The sequence below is a fragment of the Helianthus annuus genome, chromosome 12, assembly GCF_002127325.2.
Source record: "Helianthus annuus cultivar XRQ/B chromosome 12, HanXRQr2.0-SUNRISE, whole genome shotgun sequence".
NCBI lineage: Eukaryota > Viridiplantae > Streptophyta > Magnoliopsida > Asterales > Asteraceae > Helianthus > Helianthus annuus.
Window position 1 is genome coordinate 84,947,114 of NC_035444.2, and position 25,099 is coordinate 84,972,212.

Consider the following 25,099-nt stretch of genomic DNA (forward strand, 5'->3'; position numbering starts at 1 on the left):
AACAAACAAATAAGTGCATTTTAAATATATCATCAAAATATTGCGTTATATGAAAAAAACATTGCGTTTTATAATAAGTAGCATTTCTAAATCAAAGTAACTAGCAAGATCAAGAAAATAATGAGTTATATTAAAACCATGCTAAACGAAAAAACATTGCGTTTTATAATAAGTAGCATTTCAAAATCAAAGTAAACCAGCAAGAGCAAGCCTGTCTTTAATCCTATCTAAACTAGTGTCATAAGATTGTTTTTTAAGTTTCGCACTGAGGTCTCGAAACTTCTTTGAGTCCTCAATAACATAATCTCTTTGTTCGTTGATTTCGTGCAATAATATCTTCGCGATGAACTTTCTTCTTAAATCTTCAAGTTGTGCGGTCTGCTTGTTGACTGGTTTTTTTGTTTTTACCCTTCTTGATAATTGCAGGTTCTTCATATTCCACGTTAAACCCACAATCCCATTTTTCGACCGGTGCTCCATGATAACATTCCATATGACGCATAGTGAATATACCACAGTCAATGCCATTATATTGTGTCCTCCATTTCATCTGCATTCTAACAGGGGTTATTCCCTTTATATCATCTGCTTTTTCATGTCCAACAGATTTAAGGTAAGCTGCCAAAGCATTCCTCTACAGAAAAAAAAAACAAAACAAAAAGATTAGGTGGGTTATATTTGTGTTTTAAAAGCATAAGTAAGAATACTTACTGTATTTTCAGGCACATTCCCATATTTAGCTTCATTTGTTTCTTCTTTCGCACTGTTGTCAATGATGAATATTTGTTTCTCTTCAAGATTGAAGGAGATCACAAAGAAATGCTGTGAATAGAGAATCGGGACAAGGATAATTTTAAAATCCTTTATGCTTTTTAGCTTTGCACCTTGAAGAATTTTTTCTATGTTCATTGTGAATGCTTCTATCATCTTTTCTTTATTTTCAGTTTCTTCCTTATCACTTGATGGTAAAGCCTGCATAAAATTAAACAAATTAACATATTATTGCGTTTTATGAAGGTAATAAAACATACAGCTGCGTTTTATGAAGGTAATAAAACATACAGCTGCGTTTTATAGAACTTTATTCAAACAAAGTAAGCATTGCGTTTTATTAAAGAAATAAAACTGCAATTGCGTTTTATAAAACTTCATTCAATCAAACTTCAAAATACTTCATTATACTGTAACACCTCGGAATTTTTGTGTCCAATAAATAAATGACACGTGTCGCTTACGACAAAAATAATATAAACCGGATTTAATTAAGATATGCGGTAGGATTTTCGAATATGTCGACATGTTAATTTATACCTCTGAGCGGCTTCGTCGTTATAAATCCCGAGACCCTAAGCAAAATTAATAAGCGTCTAATATATCTTAACCCGGTAATTACTATTAATCAAAAATGTCCAAGTTTGCTAAATAATGGATTTTAAGAAATAATGCAATACAAATAATGGCTCTTAAACCCCATCCTTATGCAAGCCCATAATACATGGTGTTATCTGGCTAGGCATGGGTTAAAAGGGGCCTCATACTGACTTGTCCCGGATTCTAAAGCATATGATGCAAGTTGACCATTCAATGCATGAAAGGTTAATTTTTTTTGCCACTGATGAGCGCTTACGGACCGTAAGGGTCCAGCCTTACGGACCGTAAGGGGGTGAAAGGGTAAAACATTTTCCGCCACAGGCTTACGGACCGCAAGGCCCATGCCATACGGTCCGTAAGCGACGCCCAGTGAAAGAAAGTTGGCTGTTGGCTGTTTAAAGCGGTAAATCATTAATGTGAAGATCTTCCAGAGATATGGGCGACCCCTAATCACTCCCTAACACTTTAGGACAGTTGTTGATCATCAAGGAACCCTTGTAGGCCATGTTGTGATGATCCTATGCATCAACATTGCCTATAAAAGGCCACTTTGTGCAAACAAGTTCCTCACACCTTGTTCTGCCTTCATTGATCACATCTGGAGCTCAAGAACACTCTCAAGTCTTCTCCTATCTGCATTGGACTTCTGTAAGTCGTTCAAACCTTTGTGGTTTAGTTTTTGCTTAGTTATGTAGCTAAAAATCAAACCGTCATAATTACGGTTTGACTTCGAGATTAGTCCTCAATGGCTCAGTCATGTCTCGAATAGAAAGTAGTTATAAGTTGGTATTTTTGTGGGTAATAAACCCTTAAAAGGGTTCCCCCTGATCACCACTCTAACTAGTTCAAATGACGAGTCAAACATGCTTAGAAAAAGTCAACAGAAAGCTATTTTGCGATTTTACACGTAATCTGTAATGTAGATGATATGTAACCTGTTTAAACACTCATAAAACATGATAATAAGTATATTAACTAGTCTAAGCTTGTTTGATCCGGCCATTTACTATATTGACCCGGTTCGGAGCCGAAAGTCGCAAAACTTTGCCTTTTGCTTTGACTTCAGTTCTGACCCGTTTTAGGGTAATGTAGATATGCCTTAGGACTCTCTTAGGACCAGGTTACATGATGGTATAACCCTCTGTGACCGGTTCGTCGTTTGTCCAAGTCTTTTACACCTTTCCGTTAAATGCTTAAAAGTTGACCGTAACGCCATTTTTAAATTAAAACGAGAAATTCGGACACGTGAAAGGATCATGACCTTGGTTACTGATTTCTAAGCATGTCCCTAAAATTTTACGTCAATCCGAGGTCCAGAATATGAGTTATGCTAAATAGCGCAAATTGCGAAACTTTAGTAATTAAATAGCGCAATTAGCATAACGCCTATCTAAACCCGGATTTCGACACCAAACCTTTTGCTCATGGATGTAAAATAATATTTTGGGATTTTTAAAGATTTTTAATTATTTTTAACCTACTCATAACCTGTGGTTATGGCAACGGTTCGGTAAATACCGAATATGCCCTTTTTGGCCATAACTTGAGTTCTACAAGGTCTTTTGACCCGATTCCAGTTACCACTGATTTTAAATAATAAATAAAGTATTTTAGACTTTATAAACTATTCAGGAAACTCAGATTTCCTGTAGAACTCAGAAAGCTCTTTAAAAGTCTTTAAAATGACCGGAAAACCCCTACGGGGCGTAAAATAGACTTAAACTCGTTACGGGCAATACGGAAGGTATCCTACTGATACCACAACCTCTTTAAGGCATATTGACTTAGGAAACCTGTGTAAGACTCTTACGGTTACCCGTTACGCCATTTGCGCGCACGGTTCGGTTTATGTAACTAGTTTACATAAACTAGTCGAAACGGGTCAAACCATATTGTTTTGACCCCAAAATCCAAAGTGTGATTATTATACCCATATAAAACGAGTCTCCGAACTTGTTGGGTCCAAATCACATTCCATCCCCGGTTTTCGCCTTTCACGCGATTAAACCGTAAACATCCTTTGAAACTGACCGGTCTAAGCTACGGCTAAATTAAAGACCCGTTAGGATTCTAGTAGGTTATTTTAAAACCTTCGTTCCAGAATAGGAGATCAGTAAAAGCTATCTGTGATTTATTCAATTAAGGATTATACTTGCAAAGGTAAATACTTTTAACTTATTTTCCGTTATACGGGCTTGGGTTACGGTATTTAAAATACCGCTTGGTCGGGCAATTGACCCCAACTCATTAGTAGTTGGGTATTATCAATGTGACCTGTTTAAAAACTTGTTTTGTTGGCTTAACGCCTTTGGGGGCTTCATGACCATGTCCCGGATATCCTTGGCAGCATTTACGAATGGCCACGACCTTGACATCCCGGTGTAGGCGTACACCCGGCATTATGTCTATGACTATAAAAGTGTAGCCGTTGGTTACCCGCCACGGTTTTATGCTATGTGGTGTGTCTATTAATCTTTAACCCGGACTAGATCCGGGCAACCGAACGCATAGTAACATGTAATTCTTTACAAGATTTGATTATAAATTATCCCAAGTTATAAAGAGTTTGTGCCTTGAGCATTTAAACCAATTTTATCAAACATTTTACAAAAGTGTCAGTTGAATGTATTTACCAGTGTAAACTGACGTATTTTCCCCAAAAAGACTAAATGCAGGTACTATGCGAAATTGGCTGGGATTTCTCCTTAGCATCATTAGAAGTCTCGCAAGCTTAAGATGCCTGAAGTCTGTTGAACAATACTTTTGTTATTTCTATTTGATCCCCTGTGGATTATTATTTCAACAATGGTGATACATTGATATTACACTTAAAAGTTGAAATATATTATCTTTATGCTTCCGCTGTGCATTCATTTATATTGTGTGGTTTGACTATATTGTTGCCAACTACGTCACGGTAATCCCCCACCGGGCCCACCGGTGAGACACGTGGAAATCGGGGTGTGACAGGTTGGTATCAGAGCCAACACTGAGCGAATTAAACACTAGCCTTTGTGTTTAATCTCAGTTACACAATTGCACATACTTGAGTCTAGACAAGAACATAGGACAAATTCGAATTGTTATTCCAGTTTGTCTTTTTATTATTTGTTGTTATTTAAAGTTTTGAAAGCAGGAATCATGTCGCCAGCCATCAGAAGAGGAGGAAAAGGCAAAGGACCGATCACTCACAATGATCACGAGGCCGGACCATCGAATATGCGGGTTCCTTCTAGCACAAGGAGCGAAGAGCCTCAAAGACATAGACGAAATCTCTTTGAGCCTGCACGACATTCTACCTCGCATAGCTCGACGCCATCGTACCGTCACTCGTTCGGGCCAGATTCCGAAAATGATCCTAATAACCCTCAACCTTCCTACATACCTCTTCAGCGTTTGGTATCGCACCGTGCTTTTGATGATCCCACTCCTTACTTCAGAGGTCAGTTTAACCCAGCAGATTACATTCAGGAACCTGCAGGCTTTGTCCCGTTAGGACCACAGGATCACTTCTCAGAAGACCATATGGATGAGGACACAGATCCCATAGAACCTGCTCGTGGTACGCCTACACATCCTATCGAGATCTCTGATGGATCTTCTTTTCATGGCACACCTTATCAAGGGGCAGATAGTTTTCAAGCGATGTTCAACCAGCACGAGTGGTACTTCACACCCTCCCATCAGACATCGCAACAGCAGCAGCAACAGCAAGATCCCTCCGAGGATCCACGTTTCGTGGCAGTTACACCACCACCTCCGCCACCGGTTCAACCAGAAATGCCTGATCCGCCAAGGCGTAGGAGATCGGGTGCTCGTATGTCCACCCGAAGAGGGGAATTCCACTTCAGCAGCCCTCGACACTCTAGTGGTAGTCACTACCCGCCACTACAAGAAGAAGGACCTTCAAGTCCAGTACAGGAGGCGAACTCCGCACCAGTTGCACCATCTTCGCCACCATTTGGGTATGACCACCCAATACCTGCATACACGGGTCCAACGCCATACAACCCGTTCGAACAGCCGTCGCACACGCATTACAATTACAACTATGAGCGCGACCCATATGTAATAGCGGCTAGGTATAATGCCCGCTATCCCGACGGAGCTTTTGGAAACCTAGGGATACCGGATTACTCAGCTCATGGGTATCCAGCACCTCCTAGACCTCCAGTTCCGCAACCGGCACCACAACCACGTTTCTCTCCTCCTGAACAAGAAGAAATCCTCCATCGGTTAAGTCGTGTGGAACGGGATTTCGAGGAAGAACGAAAGAACAACAGGGGATTCCTTAAGGGTCTAGCAAACCTGCTGAAGGGAAAGAAGAAGAAACGTGACCATTAGTCTATATATATGCTCTAATGTAATGTCTATTTTAAATAAGTCCCTGCGTGGACATTTATCGCATTTCAGTCCCTACGTGGACTTATCCTTTAGTCCCTGCGTGGACACCTATCTTGTATTGGTCCCTGCGTGGACTTGTCTCTTTATTAACCTCTATGTAGGTATGTACTTGTTTAAAAGTCCCGTTTAGGGTAGCATGTAATCATAGTTGAAATTTATGGAATGTTATGTTATGAGTTTCATTTTGTTATTACTATATATGAAATAAATCAAAAATCATTCCTTTTTAAATTTAAATCTGCCAGAATAAAGAATCTTAAGAGTGAAACCTAGCCAAGTGTCTTTTTAGACCCGGCCAAGATGGTAAGACCTGATTAAAAGATTCAGAATTCCAGTTAACCTCTGTAATCATGTTAACGTTCATGGCAGATGTGATTCGTTAAAATCGCACGCGTCATTCTTATATAAGAATCCTTCTAAGGATTCCAAAGCCCAACTAAATGATATAATAAATCATGGGTTAAATCATCAATAAAGATGATCATTTATTAAACATCCATTAGTGATGTAGTGCCTACGGGCCGAATTATTAAACATCCATTAGCGATGTAGTGCCTACGGGCCAAACTTGTTAAACATCCATTAGCGATGTAGTGCCTACGGGCCAAACTTGTTAAACATCCATTAGCGATGTAGTGCCTATGGGCCGAATTATTAAGCATCCATTGGTGATGTAGTGCCTATGGGCCATAATTATTGTCATATAAGACAAAAGGCAGTGGTGGATTATGACTCCCTGTCAGAAAGGGTAAAAGGACTACGGTTCAAACCTTCGTACCTTGATTCTCTGTAATCTCGGCTAATATTATAAAAACGTTCTCGTGACTAGGCTTTTGTGCCAATAGCAATATTATTTGTAATTAGGATAAGTATGTTTAAATCCTAGATAAAAGTGAATAACAAATTAACCAGATATGGTCTCTGTTACCATGGTTAATGAATTGCCATAAAAGACAATTCCATAGTAAACTCCTAAATAAAATTTCCGTTATCTTCTGTAACAGATTCAAGTTACCATGGGGATCCTAGTGGAGAAAATAGCCACTCGAAGGAAGACGAATATGATAACGCCCAAGTTCATCTGACGGGCGCAGAGTTGAAAGCTCTTGTCGATAATGCTGTCAAGGCAGCTCTGGATCGACAATATGAGGAATATACTGAATCTCGGAGCCGAACCATATCCAAACCACACTCCAAGCCCGAAAACCCACACAAAATCTCACAGCAAACCGCTGTCCAAGCCTAAGAAGGACGATGATAATCACTCGTCCAATGAAAACAGTGTCCGTCAAGAAAGGGTATATACTGACGCATCTCGCGCCAGAGGATGCACCTACAAGTACTTTGTATCATGCAAACCCAGGGACTTCACTGGGGAGAAAGGAGCGGTCTATTGTATGACATGGCTTGACGAGATGGACACCGTGGTGGACATCAGCGGCTGTGCGGAAAGAGACGTGGTAAAGTTTGTGTCTCAATCATTCAAGGGCGAGGCCCTAGCTTGGTGGAGGTCGTTGGTTCAGGCCTCGGGAAAGGCTGTTCTATACAGCATGACATGGGAGGAATTCGTTTCTCTCATTAAGGAGAATTACTGCCCTCAACATGAGGTGGAAAAGATAGAATCCGATTTCCTATCATTGGTGATGACAAACCTTGACTGCCAAGCTTACCTAACGAGCTTCAACACGATGTCTCGGTTGGTTCCATATCTGGTAACCCCGGAGCCAAAAAGAATCGCTCGTTTCATCGGTGGGTTAGCCCCCAAAATAAAGGCAAGCGTGAAGGCCTCTCGGCCAGCGACCTTTCGATCTGTAGCCGATATATCTTTGTCCCTTACTCTGGATGCGGTCCGACAAAGATCGCTAAGGAACAAAGAAGCTGAAAAGAGAAAGCGTGAAGATGAAACTTCACGGAGGTCGAGCAAGAAACACCGTGGAAACGGTGATAACAAGAGGGGGTCGGAGTCAAGGAAGGATGGGCAACAGTCTGGTGAGAAGCCCAAGTGCAAGACTTGCGAGAGACATCACTTTGGAAAGTGTAGGCTCGAGTCAAACTCGCAGACCCAGTCAAGGTCGTATGCTTGCGGGTTGTGCAAATCCAAGGACCACAAGACCGTGGAATGCAAGAAGATAAAAGATACAACCTGCTATAACTGCAACGAGAAGGGGCACATTAAAAGCAACTGCCCTAAATATGCCAAGAAGCCTGAAGAGGCCAAGAAGAACAATGCTAGAGTCTTCAGGATGGAGGCGAAAGAAGCAGTGCTGGATGACAACGTAATCACAGGTACTTTTCTCGTAAATGATATCTTTGCAAGAGTACTTTTTGATTCGGGCGCTAATAAGTCTTTCGTAGATCATAAATTTTGCAAATTGCTGAATATGCCTGTCAAAACCTTAAACGTGAACTACGAGGTAGAGCTAGCAGATGGAACCATAGAAACCGTCTCCACTGTGTTAGATGGATGTGTGATATCCATTAAGAACCACTCTTTTCCTCTATCTCTACTTCCCTTTAAATTGGCCGGTTTTGACCTAGTATTGGGTATGGACTGGTTATCTCACAACCAGGCCCAAATCGTCTGCAACAGAAAGCAGGTGGTGATAAAGACACCGTCTGGTGAATCGCTTACCATTCGGGGAGATACCCAGTACGGATTGCCTGAGCAAGTGACTATGCTCAAAGCTTCAAAATATCTAAAGAAAGGTTGTGTCATCTACATGGCACAAGTGATTATTGAAGAGCCTAAACCGAAGATAGAAGACATTCCCGTCATTTCGGAGTATCCAGAAGTTTTCCCTGAAGATCTACCTGGTTTGCCACCAGATAGGCAAGTGGAATTCAGGATCGATATCATCCCTGGAGCAGCACCTATTGCTAGAGCACCTTACAGACTAGCACCAACCGAAATGAAGGAGTTAAGGACCCAGCTGGATGAACTACTGGCTAAAGGTTTCATCAAACCTAGTTCGTCTCCCTAGGGAGCACCTGTCCTGTTTGTTAAGAAGAAGGACGGATCGATGCGTCTGTGCATCGATTATCGCGAGCTTAATAAGGTCACGATAAAGAATAGATATCCCTTTGTCACGGCCCCCGACCCACCCTGGACGGAATCGGGTGCCGTGAGCAGTCCCGTGGTACCGGTGATTATTTTTTTTGAAAAACATTGCAGCGGAATTTTCATCAGGACCGTGAGTTAGGAATAATATCAGAGTTTAGAAAACACCGGATTTGATTTAAATAGATGGGATAACTCCCTATTTTAAAATGGTAGCTTTAATAAAGATAAATTTTATTTTATAAAACAATATTTCTTTAATAAGCCATTTCTTGATGCCTTTCAGTGCCGTATCCAGCCTTATGATAATTACCTGAAACATGTTTGAAAAAGGTTTTGTCAGCGGGAAATGCTGAGTGAATTCATTCCATTTTTATACAAATATATTGTTATACCTTACAGTATTAAGGTTTTATATTTATTTGCATTTACCTTACTCAATCAGTATTTTGTCACATAATAGCAATTCCAATATAACAGCAATAATATCACTCATTGGTTTACTTTCATCCAATAGTGAATTAATCAAATAACTATACTTTACTGTTATTCAATTTATCTATCATTAGGCAATTTCTATGACTGGGTCATATCACTATTCATAACACTGTTGATCATTCTTTCAACTAGTGTTCCTGGACATTATCACTATTGATCATTCTTTCAACTAGTGACTCTAATTATAACACTGTTGATCATTCTTTCAACTAGTGTCTTTTGGACATATCACTGCTGATCATTCTTTCAGCTAGTGACTTTGGTCATATCGCTGTTGATCATTCTTTCAACTAGCGATTCTATTCATGGCACTGTTGATCATTCTTTCAACTAGTGCTTCTGGTCATTATCACTGTTAATCATTCTTTCAACTAGTGATTTTAATTATAACACTGTTGATCATTCTTTCAACTAAGGTCTTTGGTCATATCGATGTTGATCATTCTTTCAACTAACGATTCTATTCATGGCACTGTTGATCATTCTTTCAACTAGTGCTTCTGGTCATTATCACTGTTGATCATTCTTTCAACTAGTGTTCCTGGACATATCACTGCTGATCATTCTTTCAGCTAGTGACTTTGGACATAATGATGTCTTATTACTTTGTCAAATATATTACCTCTAGCACTAAATCATGCAATTCAGAATAATGACATGTTATGTCAATTATTATAACTTATCAAAATATATTAATTAACTAATTGTAATATCAGTGTATAGTAACCTGACTAAAAGTATTATATTTGACTATTTGATTATGGTATACACCATTTAGATTTATATATAATAATTATGGTTATGCTAACTTTCTGGGTAATAGCAATGCGAATCAAATAATGTATAATACCTCCCATACCAGTAGTTATTATAAAATATAATAACTTAATCACTGTAAGTATAACTGGTAACTATTTAGGATTTTAGAAAGCAATTTGCAATATAATTGTTTCACAAAAAGGTGATAAAACTTGTGATAAAAGAGTATGGACTCACAAACGGTGAGAAAAGAGAAATGAACTCACATTGCAGATTTCTACGGGCAAAGTTTAATCTACAGATATCCTTGATATACTGCTGATTCAATTTGGGCAGAGTCTAGTCTATTAATTAGCCTAATTCACACAAACGGGGTTGTAACTAATACAGCAATTACGACAATTCACGAGATTAAACCCTCACAACGATTAACAAGTGCAATACTTTAACTCATTTACCGAATTATCGACAAACGACAAAGTATAATACTTTAATAATTCAATCGGATTCACAACGAATAACAGAGCATAGTCCGAATTCGAACAGCACTCAAATATTCAAGTCGAAATCACGATGAATAATCAAAGTACAAGCTCAATTGAGCAGCACCTGGACTATCGTTGGATAGTTACAATCGATCGGACGTTGAATCGTAATAGCGATCGAGTTATTACCCTGATTGCGGCAGCGATTCGATAATTGTGTGTGTGTGTTGGACTGTTTTGCTTATAACTTGATCTACGTAACTCGGATTTACGTCGTTTCAAAGACAGAATTCAAGTCCCAACCCCCTCTATTTATACCCGAAATTTGACCCTGTCGCGTAGCGCGAGGGGTACCCCCCATAGGCGACGCGCTACGCGAGGGGTAACCTAGTTTCTATAGGTAGCTTCGTGTCTAAGTAGCTTAGCTGAGTTGACGAAATTATAAAATTCAAAACGGCCAGCAAGTTATTTAGATAATCGTAACTAGGGTTTTGCCCCCCCTGAGTTTTAGGGGCCCTGATCCTGATTCTGATTGTTCTGGAAATTTTAGGGTTAGTGCAGAATTACTTGGGTTTCTTAATTAGGGTTTCCTTAATAGCTAATTAACATCCTAAGTATTGATTTTGGTGAGAGTTGTTACATTCTCCCCACCTTAATAAAAATCTCGTCCTCGAGATTTAGGTTATGATATTTCTGTTAGATTTATGTCATAATTTAGTCAATGAAACTGGATTCTTTTAAGGTAAATGACACAGAGTCAAATTTTGTGAATACTAGTTGTATCAGTAGGGTTTTAAAAAGTTCAACTGAAATAGTTCAAGAAATCGATGACCACTGAATGAGATGAAATGATATAGTTTCGAATGGGACTAGGTTCAAGTCAACAGATATATGATCAAGTAGATATCTGTTTACAGTTAGTGAAATGACTTTTTAGAATAAAATTCATGGTCAAAAGAAAACTTACTTTGATTGGCAACTGAGGAAAACTCAGAATCAATAAGGTCAGAATAAAATAATAGCACGAAGATCATTGTTATTTATCGAATCATATCAAGAGAAAAATCAGTGTGTTGACATTGCAAGGATACACTGGAATACAATAAAGTTTAGTGTATCATTGTCTTAATACACAATTGTATCAAGACTATTTTCAAATGCTGAGTCAAACGAAAGATATACGTGGTTTTGAATGGTTCGTATGATCCGGATTGGCCCAAGCTACAAGTTTGTAACGACTCCGCAAGGTGTCGTAATGATTGGAATAATTTCAATAATTAAGGTGCTCGAACAATTTCACCGTATAATCAACTGAAAGTTTAAATGAAGAAAACTTGGATATTCAAAAATAGGAGTTTCAATTGATGATGAAAAAGACCAATTGAATTACTCTAAAATTTTCGATAAATAATGAAAGAAACGTTTAAGAAGTACACCGGAATATGATACGAATTTTGTGTACTTTTATCTTAACACATAGTTGTTGGTGCAGTCATCTGTCGTCTTCGTCTTAGTGTCAAGTCTCGGTCACGGTGCGGATCTGTTTGGGGATGACATCACGAGTGACATCACCTAGGTGACATCACAAGTGATGTCATCATTCACAAATGATAAATGATGGCCGTTTAATATTCATGTCAAGATATATACATTCACAAGAAGACAAAACATGTTGCCACCATTATGTTGATTGGACCAACATATGGTCCAATGAGGAGATGCCATCATGAGGGCCAATGAAAGGAGGTTTATGTTTGGTCAAAAGTCAACGTTGTAGAACAAATTTTGTGGAATATCCTGGACCGCTTTAACGTCATGTGGGAACCGCTTTAATGAACTTGGCTGAACCGCCTTTACGTCTTAGCCTGAACCGCTTTTATGGCAGTCCTTTGGAGCGGTTCACATCAACTATAAATAGGTTTGTTATTATTTCATTTGTAACGGTTGTTCAGAATTGATACCGAGGTGCTGCCGGTATTTCCTCTTACTGTAATTGTTTGTAATATCAATATACGAGAGGATTAAAGTGTGAAACAAGCTGTGTATATATTCGTTTCTTTGTTTCCGCCGCTGAAACGGATTTGAGCTCTTCCGAACGACTCATTTAGGTCGAAGTCCGATCCTACAATTGGTATCAGAGCCAAGGAGGAGGAGATCTCGCATATACAGCTCGTTTCTCATCAATTTTCTGCTTCTACATCTTTCTTTTTCGAAAAACGCAAATTTTTTCGGTCGAAATCGCTTCAAATTTACATATTATGTGCGTAATCATGTTTTAACAAAACTTTGAAATTTTCAGATCTAAAATCGGCTTAAAATTGATTAAAATTGAGATTTTGTTCGAAAATGGTTCGTATTTGCTGATGTCATCGTCTGGTTCGCTCAAAATGTAGTCTGGTTCGCTCAAAATATAAGTCTGGTTCGCTCAAACATCGTCTGGTTCGCTCATAGTACATTCTGAACCGCTTATCAGTCATCATTATACTCCCTGGATCGCTTATAGGTTGTGACCCGCTCATGTGAACATATCTGGATCGCTCAAAACTAGTCTGAACCGCTCATAGGATTACATCATGTGTGGCTCGCTCTTTTGACTTTAGCTGGATCGCGTTACTGACAGATAATTTGACATAAAATTGTTGACCGTCCAAAAGATCCAATCACTTTTTAAAGATCATTAAACCACCGACCAAACAGATTATGTTGAAATTGTTTCAGATTATGTGGTGTTGACCATTCATTAAAAACAAAATTGCCGACCCATGTGAAGACTAAACCCACCGATTGTCTGTTGTTTGTTGCTGGTCTTGTTAACAACAATATAAAATTGATACAGTTTGGACCGCCCGAACGGATTGGGTTTGGATCGCTTATTTGGTTAGCTCGTTCAAACAAACATTGTTTGAGCCGCTTATTTGAATAGTTTGAGCCGTTTATTTGGAAATTGATTGGATCGTGTGAAAGACAGTTCGCTCGAGCAGGCATTGTGATTGATTGTTAAAATTTAGAATCTTTGTGAACGATTGAACAATTTGAAAGATGAATACTGAAGTCTATAACGCTTTTACATCCCCGACCTCAATTACTAAAAGTGCCTTGATTAAAAATGAAACAGAAACGTCTCAGAAATCGCCTAAGCTCATGAATATTGATGATTATATTGTGTGGTCTGAACGTTTTGGAAATTGGGTCAAGGATTATCATTTTTATGCGTGGGAACACACTGAAAAACCATATGTTAGACCCACACAAAACAATGTGAAGAATGGTACGCCATTAACACCTAGAGAAATGAGTATGATAGACAAAAAGAAATATCAAAATGAGAAACTCATGGTGGATCTACTTCAGCAAGCTTTAAAAGAGGACATCTTGGTACTACTTCAACATGATGGAACCGCGTATTCAATTTGGACAAAATTGAAAACAAAGTTCAGTGGAGATGTTGATATGTTCAAGAATGAGATGTCCAACAGTCTTGTCGATACTCATGATTTCTATGCTAATGCTTATGATTTGAAATGTGCAGAAAGGTGCAAGAAAGTCATGGAGGCAGCTGAGGAGAGACGAAGAAGGAATCAAGAGGAGATTGAAGAGGAAGAGAGATTGAAGGAAGAAGCAAAAGCTGAAAAATTGAGAAGAGCTCATTTTTTAAATTCAGGCAGGACAGTGAAAGAAGTTCCTGAATTTGAAATTAAAGTGGATGCTGAACCGGTCATGGTCCAAGAAAAGTGCATGAACTGTGATTCGCTGATTAAACAGAACAATGAGTTGTTGCACAATATTCACAAGCTGAAAGAATCATATGATACTATGAACAGAGAGATCAACAAATACACAGATTCTGGTGGTGAACAAGCTGAAGCTATGAATACTTTGAAGATAGCATATCTGAGACAGCTTGATACAGCGAACTATAACATAAAGAAATGTGCAGATCTCGAACTTGAGTTGGCAACACAAAAGATAGAAACTGAAAAAGTTAAGAAATTACTAGACAGTTACTCATGTTCTACTTTTGTTGTTGACAGGATTTACCCGGTGATGAAAGATTTGAAGACTTTCAAGGAAATGCAGATATCGGAAGAAGTAAAAAGTGTGACAGATGTTGTAGAAGAATTGAAAGCTTCTGGTAAGAAACCGAGTTACAATAGATGTCCGCCCCCAGTCGAAAATGGTTATTCTCCTCGAAAACCAAATTCAGAAAGAGTCGATAAAGCAATCAATTTGAAATGGGAGTCTGGATCATCAGATAACTTACCGGAGAACATTGATGTTACATACACATCATCAGACACTGATCATGAGTCGAAGTTGATAAAAAGTGTGGTCGATCAGGTGTTAGACAAAGATGATGTTGATGAACCAATTTCAGAGTCAAAACCCGAGTCAAAGTCTGGGTCCAGTGCATCAAAGCAAACAGTCAAAAAGGACAAACGGGTTTATGACAAAGAGTTTTTACTTTCAAAATCTAATTTGAATGATGAATCAGTCAAAATAGCATATACTTTGAAGGGTTCTGACAAATTATATTCAGATGAAAGTTTTCCAATAAGAAGTGTCAGAATTGAAATGATTCAAAAGGTTTTCAAAATCACAGAAATTAATATTTCTGAAATAAAAGATTTTAATCTTAACGGAAAACCTAAACAGTACACTTCAAGAGATCAACAAAGAATTAACAAGAAAATGGGTTACAATTGTGGTTATAGTTTTCAACAGAAATCAAACCATAATCGTAATTTCAAAAAGAAAGGTCTCGGTTTTATTCCACCGAAAAACTATAAAAATGAAAAATTTTATAAACAAAAAAATGTGTTTGTTTCAGGGAAAACTTCGGAAGCTGAAAAAGAAAAATTATTCAGAAATCAGACAAATCAGGAATTCCTTGCCAAGAAGCAAGAAGAACCAAAGAAGACCGAAGTTCTAAAGAAGGTTGAAAAGAGATCCTGTTTTCAGTGTAAAGCTGTTGGTCATCTTGCGAAAGATTGTCCGATGACATTCAGACCAAAACAGGAAATCTCAAGAAAAATGAAAGACAAAGTTGTTGAAACGACTGAACTATCAACCCGGAAGTTTACAGGATTTGAGAATTCAACTTATGAAAAAGGAGAATCTTCAAAGAGTGCTTCCAAACGCATAGCCAAAGAATCAAATCAGAAATGGGTTGTGAAAGGTTCAGGTAACAGTTCTGGTGATGAATCTGATTCCATAAAATCAGAGGAGCCATGTGTTGAAGGAAAGGTTGTAAAGAGAACTCCGAAAGTGGACGATGTGAATTTTCCGCCACTACATGCTAAAAATTACAAATCTAAAATCGGAAAAGTTGATGTTCCAAATCAATTTTATTCAGACAAAAAGAAAATTGATGTTGAAAAAACTTTCAACGGCAATGTGAAACGCATCTTTGGAAGAATGGCCAGTGGTAAGGCCCAAAGCATTCAGGAGTTTTATGCTTCCAAAGGATGGGTTTACAAGTCGGTTGAAAAGAGGGATGAAAATGATGAGGTTACACCCAAGGATGGTCAGGCTTGGGTGGATATATTTTTCCAAGAATAAAATCCTGACTTGCCGGAGATCCCAAGATGGTATTGCGGATCATGAATCGGCATCTTTCTAAATCTGTTTGTGTAGTTGCAGGATTTGCCGGAACTCCCAGGTTTGTAAGCGAGGAGTAGGAATCGGCATCTTGAGAATTCAACCTAAAGATGGTAATTGGTTGAAAAACAGGTTTGAAGAGCTTGAATTGCTAAACTTACAAGTGGTTGTATGGTAGTAATTGGTGTAGATCTTACAAGTGGTTAAATCAGGGTCATTGAATTGGACTTGATTTAATTATCATTCAAGAATTTGGTAAACAAAGTGATGATTTGAACCCCATTTTACAAAAGATAAAAACAACTAAACTTATTTTCCGGAAAAAACCATTCTGATTAAAACAAACTTAAGTGTTTTGAAATCATTATGGGAAAATAGTTTGTTGTGAGGGGGAGTTCTGATTGTTTAAGCCAAACGGATGGAGAATTGAAGTGTTTTGATATCAGTTGTCATGTTCTGTACAGCTTGTTTTCAATTTTCATTAGATGTATTTGAATTTTAGGGGGAGTAAGAATTTTTAGAGAAAATCCAAAAACATCAGAAAATTTGAAAAAGCCAAAAACATGATAAAATCAAAAATGAGTTTTTGTTGCAAATAAGAGGAAATGATAGTACATCAGTGAACTATCACGACACGCTAAAGAAATGAAAAGTTAAAAAGTGTTAAACGATCTTACTGCGGATGTGTCAGTAGATTTTCGTACATTTAGTAAATTGAAACGAGATATAAACCTAAATCAAACTTACTTAATTCGTGGGTAACTATTCTTGGATATATGGGTAACCCCCGAAATCTTGTTTGAAAGGTCCCGTATTCTGAGATACTAGGTCTTTATATTCAGTGATATCTGGGGTATTATCCCGGGACTTCTGCTGTATGGAAGTACTGACCTAGTCCCCGGATAATACTTTCTGCAAATGCTTGAAAAAGCGCCGCCCTCAGCATGCTGATGAAACAATAAAATTGATAGTCGCTGCTGTTGAAATGCAAAAAGATCCTCTAAAGGGGACCCACCAAAAGTCGAAGCCGTCATCTCTCTGCGTATACGGAAGTATCGACCTGAGCTCTCACGGCCCTCGCACATTACCCCTTTACAGATATCATCTGTGGTATACTCACCTGTAAGACTGAATATTTGGGATCTGGATACGGGAGTATATTCAAGTGGAGTGATACACAATTAAGTTTAAGTCTCTAAAACATTAATATCGTATCTCGAATCGATTGAAATTTGTGTTGAAAATTTAAGTGGACAAATATACTGACAATCTAGGTAAATTGTTTAGAACTTAGTATGTTTAAAGCTTAATGGTGTTGGTGATTTGTCTCAAAACTGATATGATCCTCTTGCACGAGCTCACAAAAAATATTGTTTGTAAATATTTCATTTTCTGCATTTACTTTCATTCCGAAAAAAACCAAAAAGATTTTCAGTGTGTTTTAGCATACATTTTGAAAAATTCAAAAAGATTTTCGACAACTGATGTTGAATAGCTGATTTTCAAAATTCCGAGTGCTAAACATGATGATCATTGCTTGAGAGGGAGTGTTTGTATGAAATTAGTTGTTTTCATAATCTAACCTTTTCAAGTGGTTCATCACAATCTGAGTTTGTTTTGATAGAGAATCTGGATTGGTGTAAGTTCATATGTTTGATAAATATTTGTGAAAGAAATTTACTCTGAGGTAGAGTGTTTGCAGGAAAGCCAGACTTTGATCCTGAAGATGTTGCTGAAGATCAAAGGAATGCCAGCAAATCGAGAGGGGGAGTCTGAAGACAGAGAGAGAGAGAAGCTCAAAGACTGATAAAGACTGAAGTCGTTGAAGACTCGACACTTTAGACTCGTCAACATCTGAGGGGGAGTCTGTTGGTGCAGTCATCTGTCGTCTTCGTCTTAGTGTCAAGTCTCGGTCACGGTGCGGATCTGTTTGGGGATGACATCACGAGTGACATCACCTAGGTGACATCACAAGTGATGTCATCATTCACAAATGATAAATGATGGCCGTTTAATATTCATGTCAAGATATATACATTCACAAGAAGACAAAACATGTTGCCACCATTATGTTGATTGGACCAACATATGGTCCAATGAGGAGATGCCATCATGAGGGCCAATGAAAGGAGGTTTATGTTTGGTCAAAAGTCAACGTTGTAGAACAAATTTTGTGGAATATCCTGGACCGCTTTAACGTCATGTGGGAACCGCTTTAATGAACTTGGCTGAACCGCCTTTACGTCTTAGCCTGAACCGCTTTTATGGCAGTCCTTTGGAGCGGTTCACATCAACTATAAATAGGTTTGTTATTATTTCATTTGTAACGGTTGTTCAGAATTGATACCGAGGTGCTGCCGGTATTTCCTCTTACTGTAATTGTTTGTAATATCAATATACGAGAGGATTAAAGTGTGAAACAAGCTGTGTATATATTCGTTTCTTTGTTTCCGCCGCTGAAACGGATTTGAGCTCTTCCGAACGACTCATTTAGGTCGAAGTCCGATCCTACAATAGTTGTATTAAGATTGGTTAAGAATATGAACCAAAAATTAAAATTCGTATATTAGGAGTGAAATTGAAAATAGTTCAAGCTATAAATTTATTATGACGCCACAAGGTGTCATAGTAGTGGTGAATGAAACGAGTTTCACCATGATGTAAATCAAATGAAGTAAATCCGAATGTTTCAAATAAATACATTAGGATTTTGGATTGAAATTGAAATGATCAAAGATGATAAAGTAATAAAGATTGTGAAGCGCTCGATAGATACACGGAAATATGAAATGAATTTGTGTATCATTATCTTAGCACACGATTGTGTTAAGATTGTTTTGATAGAATAAATCAAAGTGATTCAACATGAATGAATAATTAAACCCGTATGTAAGAGGTGCAACGAGATTAGCACAAGCTTCAAATTTGTGAAAACGTCACCACAAGGTGATCGTGACCAAATAAATGATTCAACGAAAGTGAAAACCAAACAAGTTTGGTATGGATCTGAAATAGAGAAAATATTTGACGGAATGTATTTATTTATGAACTTTTATTTGTACTAGGGTCAAATAGTAACTTAACTTAGATATATATCAGTGACTACGTCTGGAATCATCTCTACTTCCTGTGTAGTAAGTGCGTATGCTCGCGCGTTCTTCTTAGCTCCGTTTGTTGTTCTAGCCTTGTTGTTAGATGTTTTGGTTAGTTTTGGGCAATACGGTTTGATGTGTCCGGTTTCCCCGCAATTGTAACAGATGTTAGTTTTCCTTCTGCACTCTTCCTCTGTGTGCCCGGTCATCTTGCAGAAGTCACAGTAGGGTGTGTTCCTAAAACGACATCGTCCTGAATGCGTTTTGTTACTATTTCTGCAGATAGGTTGCTCCAATGACGGTTCAATTTCTTTCTTCTTGAGTTCTTGGGAAATTTTTCTGGGCTAATTCTTTCTTCTTGTTTTCTTCTCTTGTGCGGATTAGTCCATCTGTCAGCATGTTAGCTAGTTCAACTGCTTCCTCAATAGTCTGGGGTCTAACGGCCTTGACTATGTCTCGGATTTCGCTAACTAATCCCCAAATATAACGAGAAATTAGTACGGGTTCTGGCGAAGCCAGAGTTGGTACCATTCTTGCATATTCGAAGAATGTTGTCGTATATTCACGACAATTCACATCTATCATTTTATGATTTAGGAACTTGTTAGTTATTCTTTCCTTTTCATAAGGAGGACAAAATTTTCTTTCTACTACTTCCTTAAATTCTTCCCAGTTTATGGCATAAGCCATGGTCCTTCCTTTTGCCTGAAGAATTGTATTCCACCATTCTAAGGCTTCTTCCTTAAAGAGATTAGATGCATACATCACCTTATCTTCTTCAGCACATTTGCTGATCGTAAGAACAGCCTCTGTCTTTTCCAACCATCGCAGAGCAGCCGTGGCACCTTCACTGCCCGCGAACTCAGTTGGTTTACAAGCTAGAAATTCTTTGTAGGTACACCCGAGAGTCATCGCCTTCTTCTTTCTTGGGGAATGGGGTTTTGATAATATCATTATTATCACTATTGACACTATGGTTAAAACTATCGTCACGGGTATGCTTACTACTCATAGCTTTGGTGGGTTCTATGGGATTTTTAACAGCTTTAATTATTAAAGGTAAAGCATTAGCTATTCCTTGAGCTATTAGATTTTCTATAGCATTTTTATCCAAAGGATTTTCATTATTAGTCTGAGCTTCTGGGTTATGGGGTATTTCATTCGACATCTGAATCACATAATAAAATAATACCTCCAGAAGATTATATGTGCATATATGTATATATATATTCATGTATAACACATAAGTTAATTTGTATTAATTTTCTAACTTTATTGTTTAGGTATTAAAGAACACCTAATTAGCTTAAACAAGTGGCTTAACTTATACTAAGGCATCTTTTCTTATTCAACCTTTGAATATTATCAGATGTGCTACCAGTTAATAGCAATCTCCTAACTCTTTTATTTAAGTTTAAATATTATTATCACAACACTTATAGGATCAAAGTAGTGGCTTAGCTCTGATACCACCTTCTGTCACGGCCCCCGACCCACCCTGGACGGAATCGGGTGCCGTGAGCAGTCCCGTGGTACCGGTGATTATTTTTTTTGAAAAACATTGCAGCGGAATTTTCATCAGGACCGTGAGTTAGGAATAATATCAGAGTTTAGAAAACACCGGATTTGATTTAAATAGATGGGATAACTCCCTATTTTAAAATGGTAGCTTTAATAAAGATAAATTTTATTTTATAAAACAATATTTCTTTAATAAGCCATTTCTTGATGCCTTTCAGTGCCGTATCCAGCCTTATGATAATTACCTGAAACATGTTTGAAAAAGGTTTTGTCAGCGGGAAATGCTGAGTGAATTCATTCCATTTTTATACAAATATATTGTTATACCTTACAGTATTAAGGTTTTATATTTATTTGCATTTACCTTACTCAATCAGTATTTTGTCGCATAATAGCAATTCCAATATAACAGCAATAATATCACTCATTGGTTTACTTTCATCCAATAGTGAATTAATCAAATAACTATACTTTACTGTTATTCAATTTATCTATCATTAGGCAATTCCTATGACTGGGTCATATCACTATTCATAACACTGTTGATCATTCTTTCAACTAGTGTTCCTGGACATTATCACTGTTGATCATTCTTTCAACTAGTGACTCTAATTATAACACTGTTGATCATTCTTTCAACTAGTGTCTTTTGGACATATCACTGCTGATCATTCTTTCAGCTAGTGACTTTGGTCATATCGCTGTTGATCATTCTTTCAACTATCGATTCTATTCATGGCACTGTTGATCATTCTTTCAACTAGTGCTTCTGGTCATTATCACTGTTAATCATTCTTTCAACTAGTGATTTTAATTATAACACTGTTGATCATTCTTTCAACTAAGGTCTTTGGTCATATCGCTGTTGATCATTCTTTCAACTAACGATTCTATTCATGGCATTGTTGATCATTCTTTCAACTAGTGCTTCTGGTCATTATCACTGTTGATCATTCTTTCAACTAGTGATTTTAATTATAACACTGTTGATCATTCTTTCAACTAGTGTTCCTGGACATATCACTGCTGATCATTCTTTCAGCTAGTGACTTTGGACATAATGATGTCTTATTACTTTGTCAAATATATTACCTCTAGCACTAAATCATGCAATTCAGAATAATGACATGTTATGTCAATTATTATAACTTATCAAAATATATTAATTCACTAATTGTAATATCAGTGTATAGTAACCTGACTAAAAGTATTATATTTGACTATTTGATTATGGTATACACCATTTAGATTTATATATAATAATTATGGTTATGCTAACTTTCTGGGTAATAGCAATGAGAATCAAATAATGTATAATACCTCCCATACCAGTAGTTATTATAAAATATAATAACTTAATCACTGTAAGTATAACTGGTAACTATTTAGGATTTTAGAAAGCAATTTGCAATATAATTGTTTCACAAAAAGGTGATAAAACTTGTGATAAAAGAGTATGGACTCACAAACGGTGAGAAAAGAGAAATGAACTCACATTGCAGATTTCTACGGGCAAAGTTTAATCTACAGATATCCTTGATATACTGCTGATTCAATTTGGGCAGAGTCTAGTCTATTAATTAGCCTAATTCACACAAACGGGGTTGTAACTAATACAGCAATTACGACAATTCACGAGATTAAACCCTCACAACGATTAACAAGTACAATACTTCAACTCATTTACCGAATTATCGACAAACGACAAAGTATAATACTTTAATAATTCAATCGGATTCACAACGAATAACAGAGCATAGTCCGAATTCGAACAGCACTCAAATATTCAAGTCGAAATCACGATGAATAATCAAAGTACAAGCTCAATTGAGCAGCACCTGGACTATCGTTGGATAGTTACAATCGATCGGACGTTGAATCGTAATAGCGATCGAGTTATTACCCTGATTGCGGCAGCGATTCGATAATTGTGTGTGTGTGTTGGACTGTTTTGCTTATAACTTGATCTACGTAACTCGGATTTACGTCGTTTCAAAGACAGAATTCAAGTCCCAACCCCCTCTATTAATACCCGAAATTTGACCCTGTCGCGTAGCGCGAGGGGTACCCCCCATAGGCGTCGCGCTACGCGAGGGGTAACCTAGTTTCTATAGGTAGCTTCGTGTCTAAGTAGCTTAGCTGAGTTGACGAAATTATAAAATTCAAAGCGGCCAGCAAGTTATTTAGATAATCGTAACTAGGGTTTTGCCCCCCCTGAGTTTTAGGGGCCCTGATCCTGATTCTGATTGTTCTGGAAATTTTAGGGTTAGTGCAGAATTACTTGGGTTTCTTAATTAGGGTTTCCTTAGTAGCTAATTAACATCCTAAGTATTGATTTTGGTGAGAGTTGTTACACCCTTGCCGAGGATCGACGATTTGTTCGATCAGTTACAAGGGGCAAGTTATTTTTCGAAGATTGACTTGAGGTCAGGCTACCATCAGCTGAAAGTCAGAGATGAAGACGTACACAAAACAGCATTTAGGACTCGTTACGGTCACTACGAGTTCCTAGTGATGCCTTTTGGGCTCACAAATGCACCGGCTGCGTTCATGGATCTCATGAATCGCGTCTGCAAGCCGTACTTGGACAAATTCGTCATCGTTTTCATCGACGACATTCTTATATACTCGAAGAACCGAGCTGACCATGAGAAACACCTTCGCTGTATTCTCAAACTGCTACACCATGAGAAACTCTATGCCAAATTCTCTAAGTGCGAATTCTGGCTACGAGCAGTCCAATTTCTAGGACACGTTGTCAGCGAGCGTGGTATCCAGGTGGATCCCGCTAAAGTAGAGGCTGTCATGAATTGGCAAGAGCCAAAGACGCCTACTGAGATTCGTAGTTTCCTGGGGTTAGCAGGATACTACAGGCGATTCATTGAAAATTTTTCAAGGATTGTTGCGCCCTTAACTTCCCTGACCAAGAAGAAGATAAAATTTGTTTGGGGCCCTAAGCAGCAAGAATCCTTTGATATTCTGAAGCAAAAGCTGAGCAACGCTCCTGTGCTGACACTACCGGAAGGTACCGAGGAGTTCGTAGTTTACTGCGACGCATCACACACTGGCATGGGGTGTATGCTCATGCAGAAAGGCAAGGTTATTGCCTATGCTTCGAGACAGTTAAAGGTGCACGAAAAGAATTACACCACCCATGACTTGGAGCTGGGTGCCGTTGTGTTCGCACTAAAAATGTGGAGGCATTACCTGTATGGTATCAAGTTTGTGATCTATTCGGATCACAAGAGCCTTCAACATCCGTTTAATCAGAAGGAGTTAAACATGAGGCAACGCCGTTGGATGGAAACTTTAAATGATTATGATTGTGAAATTAGATATCATCCCGGCAAGGCGAATGTAGTCGCTGATGCCTTGAGTAGAAAGGAAAGGGTGAAACCCATCCGAATCAATGCCAATAGCATTGAAGTCAAGAATAATTTGATTGAAAGGGTGTTAGCTGCACAGAGAGAAGCTGTGTTGGAAGCTAACTATCCTAAAGAGAAGTTAGGAGTAACTGAGGAGCAGTTAACTCTTAGCAAGGACGGAATTTTACGATTGAATGGACGAATATGGGTTCCGATTTATGGAGGACTACGAGATGTTATCCTCCAGGAAGCCCATAGTTCCAAATATTCTGTTCACCCGGGAGCTGATAAGATGTATCAGGATCTAAAGGCAAATTATTGGTGGATAGGCTTGAAAAAGTCTGTAGCCGCTTATGTAGCTAAATGCTTAACTTGTGCACAAGTCAAGGCTGAGCATCAAAAGCCATCTGGCTTGCTACAACAGCCTGAACTTCCCGAATGGAAGTGGGAATGTGTAACTATGGATTTTATTACCAAGTTACCCAAGACGAGGAAAGGAAATGACACAATATGGGTTATCGTTGATAGGCTGACTAAATCAGCGCATTTCGTACCCATCAAGGAGACTTATAGCTCCGACATGTTAGCCCAGTTATACGTTGATAAGATTGTAGCTTTGCATGGCATACTTGTGTCTATTATCTCTGACAGGGATACTAGATACACGTCCCATTTCTGGAAAAGTTTCCAGCAATCTTTGGGCACACGATTGAATTTTAGTACGGCTTACCATCCTCAGACAGACGGTCAGAGTGAGCGTACTATTCAAACGTTAGAAGACATGCTGCGTGCATGTGCTATCGATTTAGGTGGTAGTTGGGATAAGAACCTACCACTAATCGAATTCTCCTACAACAATAGCTACCATACCAGCATTAAGGCTGCGCCTTTCGAGGCATTATACGGTAGAAAGTGTAGATCGCCTGTTTGTTGGGCGGAAGTTGGAGA

The 25,099-nt window shown here is 38.2% G+C and overlaps 1 protein-coding gene across 1 annotated transcript in view; it reads right to left on the minus strand.

The window, feature by feature from the left end:
- Positions 1-364: 364 nt before the first annotated feature.
- LOC118485077 overlaps positions 365-25,099 on the minus strand; it is a 30,235-nt gene continuing 5,500 nt past the window's right edge. The window contains exons 4-5 of the mRNA XM_035981319.1: positions 712-972; positions 365-634 (exon numbers count right to left, since the gene is read on the minus strand). Coding sequence (XP_035837212.1) covers positions 365-634; positions 712-972 — 531 coding nt within the window. The remainder of the gene's footprint in view (positions 635-711; positions 973-25,099) is intronic.